The sequence below is a fragment of the Aotus nancymaae genome, unplaced genomic scaffold (genome assembly GCF_030222135.1).
Source record: "Aotus nancymaae isolate 86718 unplaced genomic scaffold, 86718_ANA_hifiasm-v0.15.2.pri h1tg000040l, whole genome shotgun sequence".
Classification (NCBI taxonomy): domain Eukaryota; kingdom Metazoa; phylum Chordata; class Mammalia; order Primates; family Aotidae; genus Aotus; species Aotus nancymaae.
Window position 1 is genome coordinate 13,186,568 of NW_026988454.1, and position 13,696 is coordinate 13,200,263.

The 13,696-nt window shown below is 36.4% G+C and overlaps 1 protein-coding gene across 7 annotated transcripts in view; it reads right to left on the reverse strand.

Moving 5' to 3' along the window:
- SCAF8 (SR-related CTD associated factor 8) overlaps positions 1 to 13,696 on the reverse strand; it is a 218,261-nt gene that overhangs the window by 158,190 nt on the left and 46,375 nt on the right. For all 7 annotated transcript variants that reach the window (XM_064360527.1, XM_012451797.2, XM_012451799.3 and 4 more), the window contains 2 exons: positions 4,330 to 4,491; positions 210 to 363 (listed from right to left, as the gene is read on the reverse strand). In XM_064360527.1, the coding sequence (XP_064216597.1) occupies positions 210 to 363; positions 4,330 to 4,491 (316 nt within the window). The remainder of the gene's footprint in view (positions 1 to 209; positions 364 to 4,329; positions 4,492 to 13,696) is intronic.

A 13,696-nucleotide genomic window follows, 5' to 3' on the forward strand; every position in this document is an offset into this window, starting at 1 on the left:
TTAAAAAGAAAATCAGTTTTCTACATGTTAGAAATAATTACATACAAATATAGTATCTAACTATATTTTTCTTTACAAATTATATATTCTTTCAATTATCTAATTCCAGACTAATATTCCTGCACTATCAAATTATTTTTTATATGAACAGTCATCCAAAAAGTATGAGTAGAATATTTAGACAACAAATCTATATTAAAGCAGCATACCTGGAGTATTGCTCATAGCAGTGGTAGTGCTGGCCAAAACAGGCGTGACAACAGGAGGTGGGATCCCGGCTGCCATATCCAAAAGAGGCTGAATAATCTCACTCTTAAATACATTATTCTTCTGCCATAAGTTTAGTACTCTCACTATTTTACTCTAAAGTAAAAAAAAGAAACATGACATTTTATTTTTTGCTCTCAAAACCTTAGCACATTAGAATACTGGTAAGGTGATTTCAATTTTTAAGAATAATAATTTTTTTAAAATTAAAAAAAAACCTTAGCACAGTCATTTCACAGTGGCTATCTGGGCCCTGGATGGAAAGAAGGGATTAAAATACTTCAGTGGTACTTTCTAGACCTATAATTCTATGCTTCTATCATCTTGCATTTGCTAACCTTAACGTGCTTGAAAACATGTGTTAATTCTAACAGATATACAAAGTAAATGAAAGCTCCATTTAGCTGAAGGCAGAGATGACATCTAGGCTTCATTTCTTATGTCACTTCTGATGATATGGATGGTAAGGTTGGCTGGAGATCTGTCTTAAGGATTCTGAGGGAGAGCCAGGATTCATCTCAGTACTAATGTTATATTTACAGCTGACTTCAACTTTGTCTCATACAGTGTCTATCTTTTGCAAATAGGTAACTTGCAGGACAAAGTCCTTATCTAATGTGATTTTTTTAAAGTTTCATTTTACAAAGTACTTAAGGAAAGGGCATTTCCTGATGTAAGAATTCAATCAAATTACTTCCTTTTCTGAGCATCCTGCTGTGCATGCTAATTCATGACTGACACTTTGAACCAGAGATGGACAAACTTCTGTACAGACAGAATCTGAAGCATAACCATTTCTTCTCTCTTCATTCCCTCTTTATTCTTTTCTATTCCCCTTCCCATTGTAGAATGTCAATGTCATACTGGCATTACTTAATCTGGCCCTCAGAATGATGAATCATGCTCTGTACAAATAATGTTCTACATTATTTCATTTCCTACAGTAATTTTATGGTAAGCATTCTGAAATTAAAAAAAAAAAAAACAAATTAAAAACCTCCTTGCTACTGACAAGCAGACTTGACATCTGTGAACTATCTCATTTTCTCTTCCTGATATGCCCCTGAACTGCAGCACCACATCCAATTTTATATTCCTCATAAAGAGTCTCAACATTGCCCATCCCAACCCACACTCCAATCATTTTACCACCAAATAAATTACATTTGTGTTGTAGTCTCAACCCCCTCCTGGATTACTCAAATATTCAGAGTACTTTGTATTTTTTATAAGGTTCTAGTCAGTGAAATAATCTTTATGCAGCTGTTATAAAATTCATGAAATATTTACTATCTATATAACATTGCTGTTGATCTTGATCTCAGCTTAACTATATCAATATATTAAAAACAAAAAAACAACAAAAAAAAAACTTTAGTTTCTTCATTTATAAAATAAGACAGTATACCAGAAGGATTCTCCAGTCCCTTTTCTCAATCCCCGACTGTATCAAACTGACCAAACTGTTTAAGCTGGCTAGTATTTTAAACGTCTAGCCACTTTCAAAGTTTGAGCATCTTGGGAGGGAGACATATGCCTTACATATTAGTTACAGCTCTTACAGCGATAGTATAAAGTACTTCTAGTTAACTACTTATACCCTAATCTCAGTCATTTTATATTAAAATCTATTTTGTTGGGAAATTCTATTCTTCCGCTAAACTCTGTGTATTATAAACTTGAAAAGACTAGTTATTATTGACTTCTATTTCTTGGGTAATTCTGAAATCTAATAGCATAATTAGCAGTATTTAGAGAAAACCTGATAACTAGAAAAACCTCCTACTTATACATATGTCTCTCTTGGTTATATAAAAGTTTTACAGATCCTGAAAAGCTTCAAACTTACAGGAAGAAAAATATGCCCAACGAAGAACAATGTCTCAACATGTCCTACAGTATTTTGTAAGAAACATCAGCAAGTCCAGCTAATATACCTTGCTTCTTGAAATACAAACATTTCACCTAGAGCACACACTTATGTCAGAATAACAATACCCTGAACTCATATTATCACTAGTAAAAGCAGACTGATTGTGTAATAACTATTTTCTTGATACTATCACCAATCTGATTCACAACTGTTTAGCACATAAATGTTCTGCAAACAAGTACTAAGTACTAGTTACTACTATTGTGATGCCACTTATTCTACCAGGAAAAAAAACAGGGCAGAGGCTAAAATCAAGTATAAAAAAGAGCATTCTGTTAAATGTATACATTTTACAAAGTAAAACAGCAATTTTCAGAATAAAGATCTGGTTCATCTTTAAATTCCTCACAATATTACAGTGACATATTTTTAAACTATGTCCAAGCTACATTAATGTGCAAATTTGTATATTTCAAATGAAGCTCAAGAAAATTACAGAGACTGCTTTATACCTTCTGATTTGACTATTTCTCTGCTCTAAAACATGGGCACTTGGAAAATGCCTTATATTCTTCTGCTTTATATAAAAATCTTTCAGTTTCTAAGCTACCCATCATATACTTTAAAATTGGCCAGCACCTACCAACCATCATTCTATATATCTACATACAAACCAATGTCCCTCATTTATTATGACTGAGATTACAATGTTAATGTACTCTCTCCTCCTATGGTTAAAAGCCCTATTCCATAAGACCCAGTATAAGTGAGATATTATATTATGCAATCTACACATTCAAGAAAGATCCATTCATCAGAACTGACAGAAATCCAAGTCCAAACTAGTGAAATTTCTAAATCAAAGTAAAGTGACTTTTAAAAAATGTATGTATACAATTTCAAATTAGTACATTACTTCAAGTGGGAGTCTAAGGTACCTATTTAAAAAATCAATTATGATAGGTCATTTAAAATTAGAAGCATTCTTTTGCCTGCACAGAATTATCAAAGTACTAAAGTGATTAAAAACAAAAATAAAACACTTTGTCTCAAGGAGTATATCCAAGAATAGTTCACAAAGAATACAGCATAATCAATTTATCTCCATAGCTGTCAATTATAACAAGATTTTTTTCTGATTCAGGATGATATAATAGTTATGAAAAATAACTACTTAATCTTGCAATATTCAATAGAAAGGTGAACAATTTGTGATGAGCTTAAAGTTTTATGGCTCTTCCATAAAACAAACAGGAATCTTCATCTATTCTTATCTTTTCCTACTTAACACTGCAATCAACCCTGTCAGAAAAAGCACATCTAAATTTCCAAATCAACATCCAAAATAAATAAGCTAACAATCTCAGAGCAAATAAGAGGATAAGCAACTCCTTTTTATTCTCCCTCATGATCCAAAGCTTTCTTTTTACTTGCTAATAATAGAATATTTACACATTTAGATCTTACACATATCAGACTTAGTAGTGTGATTAATAAAATTCTACCATAACAGAAGAATTTCAATATGCAGTTAAATATCAGCTCATGTCAAATAATTACAATTCTGAATTGACTGTGTATGAGAATAAAAGTTTAGTGTCATTCCAAAAGCTTACTGTAGCCATTTTCTTTAACACCAACTGCTTCAACAAATTAAAAAGTAGCAATCTACTACATCTTTCCATGTTCTCTGCTTAAGAAATTCAAAGAACAAAAAGGAACATCGATACTATAATAATTAAATATTCAAATTTGAAATAACTAAGAGCAAATGAGAACATAAAGCCATATACAGCCCTGTGCCACTTAATGACAAGGATATGTTCTGAGAAATGGCATCATCAGGAGATTTCATCATTGTATGATGTGTACTTACACAAACCTAGATGGTATAGCCTACCACATACCTAGGTTATATGGCATATTCTATTGCTCCTAGGCTAAAAACACATTCAGCATGTCACTGTACTGCATACTGTAGGCAATTTTAACACAATAGCATTTGTGTAAATAAATGAGAAATGACAGAATAAAAATATGGTATTATAATCTTAGGAGACCACCACTATATATGCAGTCTGTCACTGAAACATCATTATGTGGCACATGACGTTCTACAATAATCTCTGAAGACTAAGATCAAGAGGGTAATGTATCTCCTTTAATAAAAACAAAAAACAGTGGCATACCTTGTCATCCCCAGGGCAACGATATAAATTCTGGAAAGTGCTAATGATGTTATTACTAAATCTGGGTGCAAACACATCCTTTTCTTGACCAAACTGATGTCGGGATTGTCGCACAATGGAGTCAATAACATAAAGTCCAGGTACTTTGTATTCTGGTTTACACTGATGAAAAAAAGAAGAATGAAAAGGGAAGGAAACGGAAAGGTAAAATTCTTGATAGACAAAAATCATCATAAATCCTGTGTAAATACAAAGACACTGCCTATGCTGAGTTAATAAATACCCATACATTGACTACTCCAACACCATCAGTTTCTGGAATGGTATTTTAAAGAATCTACTTTGGCTACTCTACACATTCAGGTGAACTGCCAGTCACTTAAGTTCTAAAACAGTACTACATAACCGGCTTCAATGACATAAAACAAAATGATAAATAAGGTACCATTATAAGTTTTAAAATTTGTTTAATCATTGTGAAAAGCTACAAGGAAGAAAGAAGCAATTCAGGAAAGAAGGGCTCTAGAAAACACACAGCCAACATGTCTCAGACATCATCTGGAACACACAACAAAAGATTCCTATAAAATGAAAGAACAATGCCAAACGGCGAATTATAACATTCTAAATACAGAGGACAAAGTTTTCATTTTTTTCTCAACTATAACATTCTGTGATCTATCCTTATGTCATCCAGCCTGGAGTGCCGTGGTGCCATCAGAGCTCACTGCAACGCCGACCCCCCCATGCTCAAATGATCTTCCATCTCAGCCTTCCAGATAGCTGGGATCACAGGCACACAGCACCAAGTCCAGCTAATTTCTGCATGGTTTTTTGGAAGAGACTGGGTTTCGCCAGGTTGCCCAGGCTGGTCTCAAACTCCTGGGCTCAAGCAATCCTCCTGACTCGATCTCCCAAAGTGCTGGGATTACAGGTATGAGCCACCATGCCCAGTCTCCCCTACTTTCTGAACACAGGCTTTTGTAGCCTATGTAGTTAGGCAAGCGCAATGAAGAATCCTTTTACTTGCAAGCTTACTGCACAGTATCTTTAGATATGTATATATTAACATGTTGTGGGACACAATTTCCTTCACTGGTAATAGGCATTTTTGCTACATAAAGTGGCAAAAGAAATTCTTTAGTATGATTTAATACTTGGAAAACTTCGCTAAGTCATCAACTAGAAACTTGAGAGAAGAATCAAGACAAAGAAATCTTAAATACTTTAAAATTTTCCTCTTTAAGTACTATTAGACTCAACATGAGAATTCCTAAGACTCTCCAATTGAAACTGTCTTTGCAAAAATGGTAACTGAGAAAGTTATGACAGTGAAAGTGATTAGACCTAACAAACTCCATCTTGCTTCTAACCTTTAAGCTGTGCTTGTCATTCCTGGGCACAGGCCAAACTACCCTGGGAAGGAATTTCATTTATGGTTTGACACTGAAACAAAATTAATATTCAGTAACAGCCCTTTCCCAAAAAGACATTCTTCTTGCCTGGGGACCGGTCTGTCTTTGTAAGACTAACAAATTAGCTACAAGATTATAAATTACGGTTTAGGGTCATGCAGCTCTGAACCTCCCCAAATTGCTCCTGAGTATAACATCACTAGCGTAAAAGATCAGTGCTTGAGACACTCTGCAGACCTTTCACTGGCTGGATCAGCTGACACCACCCAGACTGGTAATCTGGCTCAACCAGTTCTGTCATCCCACCCAGGAACAGAAGACAGCAATAAAACCTCACTTCGACCTCCCTATGATTCTATCTCCAACCTGACCAATGGCTCTCCCCACTTTCCCAGCCCCTACCCACCAAATTATCTTTAAAAACTCAGATTCCTCCATCCCCAAATGCTCTCGGAGACTAATATGAGTAACAATCAAACTCTCGTCTCTTGCTCTGTGTGAATTACTCTTTCTCCATTGCAATTCTCCTGTCTTGATAAATTGGCTCTGTCTAGACAGTGGGCAAGGTGAACCCACTGGGGAGTTACACAATGGCACAATGTATTTTTACTCTGAATAATTTTTAAAAGCATATCATATTAAGCTTTTATAGATATACCATTTTCAAACTTTATTCTAGTAACTTCCAATTTCTTATTTTACAGAGAAATCGCCTTTTTAGGGGAAGAAAGGTAAGAATGAATAAGGAGAATGCATCTTTAAGTATATTTGCATGATTTTTCATTTTGTCATCCAAGTTGTCACCTATAGGTTATCAGTTATGGTTACTAGTCAAAGATCCTTCTAGGTAAGTTGGACCACATACTTTGCAATATACAAATACACCTTATATAATTATCCTATTATTAGATTTGTGTTGCCACCTGAAGCTACTAAAAGGTAATATTAATTTAAAGACAACAAAGCTAGAGTGGTAGAAACCGAAGCATGTGGCTGTTAACTGCAAAGCACTGAATACTACTAACGGTGGCATGTAAGATGGCTCAATAGATTAGAAAAATTTTAACAATACCAAGTGCTTACAAAAATTCAGAGCAACATAAACCCATGCATTGGGAGGAGGAGTGTAAATCAGCACCATCATCATGAAACTTATTTAGTATCATCTAGCCACCATGAAGAAATGCATATCCTATAACCAGCAATTCCACTCCTACAGAAATGCAAGCTGTATTCCACTCCTACAGAAATGCAAGCCGTATTGGGATACCATTATCTTACATATGTCGGTATTACACTGGTCACAGCAATACTGTTCAGAATTGCAAGAACTAGAAAACACACACACAATGTCAACAGGAAGAGAGTGGACAATGTGCTGTCTATTCACATAATGAAAAATATACAGCAACAGATAGTAATAAATACTGCTACACACCACAGGGATGAATCCTAAACACATAATGTTGAGCAGAAGAACTGTATAAAAAGAATATATACCATAGGATTACAGTAGGTAAAATTAAAATACATTAAACCATTTTAGGAATTAATTTCATATAAAGTAAAACGATAATGTCAAGCAAGGATGTGACATAAAGGTCAAACTGTGGTTACTTGGGTAGGCGGTGTGCAAGATATCATCAGGAAGAGGCACTCGGAGTTTGTGGACTTCAAATTTCTACTTCCTGAAATGGAGTGGGAATTACATAGGTCTTCTCTTTATAAAAATTTGGCTGTATATACTGTTTTCTGTACTTTTCCATAGATAAACATAGATATTTCATAATAAAAAGAAACACAGTTGTCCATATCCTTGGGGAATTGGTTCCAAGACCCCCGCAGGTACCAAAATCCAAGGATGCTCAAGTCCCTTATATAAAATGGATAGTATTCGCATATAACCTATGGACATTATCCCATATACTTTAAATCAACTCTAGATTACTTTGAATACCTAATACAATGCCTACACATCACTTCATCCACATGGCATTCAGTGTGCAGGAAATTCAAGTTTTGCTTTCTGGAATTTTGTGGAATATTTTTTCCCCAAATTTTGATCCCAATAGACTGAATCCATGGATTGGAACCCACAGATACAGAGGAGTGACTGTAAGTATATAAACATCCCTGGTTTCTTCAATAAAGCAAGAGGCAAAAGTTTCTCCAATCATGATTAAGAATGACTGATAAGTTTAAGATATATTTGAAATGTAAATTTAAGAAGTGTGGAACTTAAGTTGATCTAAAATATCCTAGGGAAGAGGGACTTTAATAAAAATACATATGGAAAGTGAGATTCTGGAAATATATTCCTTTCAAACTATTTGTGCCCATGTACCAAACTATCTTTAAAAACTCAAGATTTTTGAATCCCACTTCCAAGGATAAAGGCATACTTGCAATAAAAGTCCAGTTACAGAATAATGCACTCTACATAAAAAAAAAAAAAAATTACAGATATATATAAAATCTCTCTCTCTCTCAAGACACCAGAGAGAAATGTAATAGCTATTTTTTTTTTCTTTTTTTTTTCAACAGAGTCTCTCTCTGTCACCCAAGCTGGAGTGCAGTGGCACGATCTCAGCTCACTGCAACCTCCATTTCGTGGGTTCAAGCAATTCTTCTGCCTCGGCTTTCTGAGTAGGGGGGGGTTACAGGCGTGTGCTACCACGCCTGGCCAATTTTTTTATTAGCAGAGACAGGATTTCACCTTATAGGCCAGGCTGGTCTCAAACTTCTGACCTCTCAGGTGATCTGCCCACCTTGGCCTCCCAAAGCGCTGGGATTACAGGTGTGAGCCACCTTGCCTAGCTGACAACCATCTTTCAATGTGGACTCAATCCTTCCTCTGGAAAAATATCAAAGAGCAGGAGCATAAATGTTTGGCTTCACTGAAAAATACATATCTATTGTAAAATATAAACCACCTATTATGTGCATAAAGCTACCAGATCAAGTTTCTAGAAGACAAAAAACTTCCATGATGATAATCTCTGGAGGGTTTAGCAACATCTTTTCATTTATTATTTACAAAGTAAATGTAACTTGAAAATCACCACAAATAAGCCAAATTTCCTGCTCTTACTAAGTATGCAGCAGGAAATTTGAAGAAGGTAATCATAGCCAAAAACTTACAGATTAAGACAACAGTAATTCATCTACAGACCATTTTCAGAGCCAAAAAGATAACATTTATTCTTGGCCTTACAGTATTTAAGAGTAGCCACAGTACCACAGAATGTATTTCACTGTAACAAAGCATCCAGAATCAAAATAAATAGTTCTGAATGATAATATTCAATTTTATTCTGAATCTAGTGGACAGATTTGTTTGTAGTACTCATGCAAAAAGGCAGAGGATTTCATACGGACAAAAAGAGTTGGCTAAACTCTACATATTTTTGGAACAGAGCTGAAGATTTCATTTTTGCATTTCAAACTAGCAAATAAAAACAGAATGGTTAGCTATGGATGGTAGAAAAGTCACCAAATCATGAGATCTCTGGCTCTAAATAAAATATATTGCCCTTAGGATTCAGGATAATTTAAGTTATTTATAATGCAAATACAGGGATCTGTGATGGTTAATACTGAGTGTCAACTTGACTGGATTACAAAGTATTGATCCTGAGTGTGTCTGTGAGGGTGTGGCCAAAGGAGAATAACATTTGAGTCAGTGAACTGGGGAAGGCAGATCCACCCTTAATCTGGGTGGGCACCATCTAATCAGCTGCCAGCAAAAATAAAGCAAGCAGGAAAATGTGAAAAGGAGACACTGGCCTAGTCTCTCAGCCTACATCTTTCTCTCGTGCTGGATGCTTCCTGCCCTTGAACACTGGACTCCAAGTTCTTTAGTTTTGAGATGTGGACTAGTTCTCCTTGTTCCTCAAGCTTGCAGACAGCCTATTGTGGGGCCTTGTAATCTTCTGATCATTTAAGTTAATACTTAATAAACTTCCCCCCTTTTTTTGAGATGGAGTTTCGCTCTTGTTACCCAGGCTGGAGTGCAATGGCACGATCTTGGCTCACCGCAATCTCCGCCTCCTGGGTTCAGGCAATTCTCCTGCCTCAGCCTCCTGAGTAGCTGGGATTACAGGCACGCGCCACCATGCCCAGCTAATTTTTTGTATTTTTAGTAGAGACGGGGTTTCACCATGTTGACCAGGATGGTCTCGATCTCTTGACCTAGTGATCCACCCGCCTTGGCCTCCCAAAGTGATGGGATTACAGGCGTGAGCCACCGCGCCCGGCCCTAAACTTCCCTTTATATATAAATATATACACACACACACACCCTTATTCATTGTAATAGGATATATATACATATCCTATTATTACATATCACATATATACACACATATATCCTATTAGTTCTGTTCCTCTAGAGAACCCTGAAACAGGATTCAAATGGAAGTTCTAAAACGTGTCTTCTAAAGTTTTCTGTATCTTTTTTTAACTCTGGCCTTTGCTGCTGCTGCTTTTTTTTTTTTTTTTTTTTGGAGACAAGGTCTTGCTTTGTTGCCTAGGCTAGAGTGCAGCGGCACAATGACGGTTCACTACAGCCTCAACCTCCTCCTGAACTCAAGCAATCCTTCCATCTTAGCCACTTAAGCAGCTGGGAATACAGGCACTTGCCACGCCGTCCAGTTAATTTTTATAGTTTTGGGGCTGGGACAGGGTTTTCCCATGATTGCCCAGGCTGGTCTCAAACTCCTGAGGCTCAAGCAATCTGCCAGCCTTGACCCCTCTCGAGCTGCTAGGATTGTAGGCATGAGCCAGAGTCCTAGCTGTTTCTGTCTTATAAAGCTAAGATACAATCAGCATATGAACTGATTTCTGACAAAATTAATTGGGACAAAGGCCAGAGTATTCTTTAGAGTAGTTTTCCTGGCCTACAGGAAGTATCTTTACTGTTGATTTTTCATTTACCATCACCATTTATTACTCCATAAATCTTTCATAACTAAAACATGGTTTCATGGATAACACAGTACTAAACTGTAGCCACACTTCTCCCTGACACCATTTATGGTATGTGAAGAGAATATAAAATGGTGGTCATCCTGGAAAAGTTTGTTAGTTTCTTATAAAATGAAAACATGTACTTACTATCCCAAAAAAATGAAAACTTACATTCACAAAAACAACTTTGGGCATACAAATGTTCCTAGCGGCTTTATTCATAATAACCAAAAACTAGAAACAACCCAGATGATCCCCAAGGGCTGAATGGTTAAACTGTGGTAAATTCATACCCTGAAATACTACTCAGAGATAAAAAGGAAGGAACTATATGTCTCTTCTGGTTACTGTAGCCTTGTAGTATAGTTGAAGTCAGGTAGCATAATGCCTCCAACTTTGTTCTTTTTGCTTAGGATTGTCCTGACTATATGGGCTCTTTTTTGGTTCCATATTAAATTTAAAGTAGTCTTTTCTACTTCTGTGTAAAATGTCAATGGTAGTTTGATGGGAACAGCATTTAATCAATAAATTACTTTGGGCAGTATGGCCATTTTCACAATATTGATTCTTCCTATCTATGAGGATGGAATGTTTTTCTATTTGTTTGTGTCCTCTCTGATTTCCTTGAGCAGTGGTTTGTAGCTCTCCTTGAAGAGATCCTTCATGCTCCTTGTTAAGTTGTATTGCTAGGTATTTTATTCTCGTTGTAGCAATTGTGAATGGGAGTTTATTCATGATGTGGCTCTCTGCTCAGTGTATACTGTTGGTGTACAGGAATGCTTGTGATTCTTGCACATTGATTTTGTATCCTGAGACTTTGCTAAGATTGCTTATCAGCTCAAGTGTTGGGGGCAAAACCACAATGATATTCCATCTCACGCCAGTCAGAATGGTGACTACTAAAAAGTCAAGAAACAACAAATGCTGGCAAAGCTGTAGAGAAATAGGAACACTTTTACACTCTTGGTGGAAACATAAATTAGTTCAACCATTGTGGAAGACAGTGTGGTGATTCCTCAAGGATCTAGAACCAGAAATACCATTTGACCTAGCAATCTCATTACTGAGTATATACCCAAAGGAATATAAATCATTCTGCTATAAAGATGCATGCACACATATGTTTACTGCAACACTATTCACAATAGCAAAGACATGGAATAAACCCAAATGCCCATAAATGATAGCCTAGATTTAAAAAATGTGGGTACATATACACCATGGAATACTATGCAGCCATAAAAAGGAATGATCATGTCCTTTGCAGTAACATGGATGAAGCTGGAAGCCATCATCCTCAGCAAACTAACATAGGAATGGAAAGCCAAGGATTCCATATTCTCACTCTTAAGTGAGAGCTGAACAATGAGAACACATGGACACAGGGAGGGAAACAAAACACGCCAGGGCCAGTTGGGGGTGGGAGAGTGAGGGGAGGGAGAGCATTAGGACAAATAGCTAATGCATGTGGGGCTTAAAACCTAGATGACTAGTTCATAGGTGCAGCAAACCACCATGGCACAGGTATATCTATGTAACAAACCTATATGTTTTGCACTTGTATCCCAGAACTTAAAGTAACAATAAAAAAATTTTAAAAAAGGAAGGAACTATTTGATACATGCAACGATTTGGTTAGATCTCAAGAGAATTACGCTGGGCAAAACAAGCCAATCTCAAAAGGCTACATTTTGTATTATTCCACTTACATAACATTTTTGAAATGCAAAATAGAGAAAAAGAACAGATTAATGACTGCCAAGCATTAGGGATGAGGAGGATGACTACAGAGTATACAGAAGTGAAACACAAGGGATCCTTGTGGTGAAGGAATTGTCCTATATCTTGACTATGGTGACATTTATATGAATCTATGCATGTGATTAAATTGCATGGAACTAAATACATACATATACAAATGAGCACATGTAAGACTATTAAAATCTGAGTAAGGTTAGTGTGTCAATAGGTGACTGTGTCAACGTCCTGGTTGTAATATTTTACTACAGTTCTATAAGATGTTATCACGGGGGAAACTGAGTGACAGGCACATGGGATCTCTACATGTTTTGTTCCTACTGATTCAATGACATGTCAATCTACAATTAGCTCAAAATTAGAAGTTTAATGCACACACACACACACACACACACACACACATACACACACAACAAATTTTAACCATTACACAAATCTATTGCTGGATCTCTGATTTAAACAGGGTTGGGGCAAAACATCCAAGTTTTTCCACACACACTGACTGGCCTCTTCGGATTGACCGTAATTATCTCATGATGGAGTAACTTTGATCAATACAGGTCTTCCTGAGATTCTGAAACATTTTATTCAAAGTACCCTATTCCAAATCAAATCAGTCAATAGGCATTTATCCATAAATTCACTTTTATTCTTTAAACCTTTAATACTCAAATTGTGGTTTGTGAAGAAACATCATCTAGGAACTGTTATAAATGCAGAATCTCAGGTTCTTCTCCACACTCAGTGAATTAGAATCCACATTTTTAACAAGATTCCTAGGTAATTCCCATTCATAAAGATTACAAGGCACAGCATAAGACATTACAACTTTTTGGCTGGGCACAGTGGCCTGTAGTCCCAGCACTTCGGGAGGCCAAGGCGGGCGAATCATTTGAGATCAGGAGTTCAAGAACCAGCCTGGCCAGCATGGTGAAACCCCATCTCTACTAAAAATGCAAAAACAGTAGCTGGGCATGGTGGCACTGTCTCTAATTCCAGTTACCAGGGAGGCTGAGGCAGGAGAATTGCTTGAACCTAGGAGACAGAGGTTGCAGTGAGCTGAGATCATGCTACTGTACTCCAGCCTGGGCTACAGAGTGAGACTCAGTCTCAAAAAAACAAAGAAAAACCAGACATTAAAACTTTTTAAAAAAGATCTTTAATCAGAACAACAATCTCTGAGAAATACTTTTAAAAGCTTTAGGCCAAATAAAATTTTCTAATCA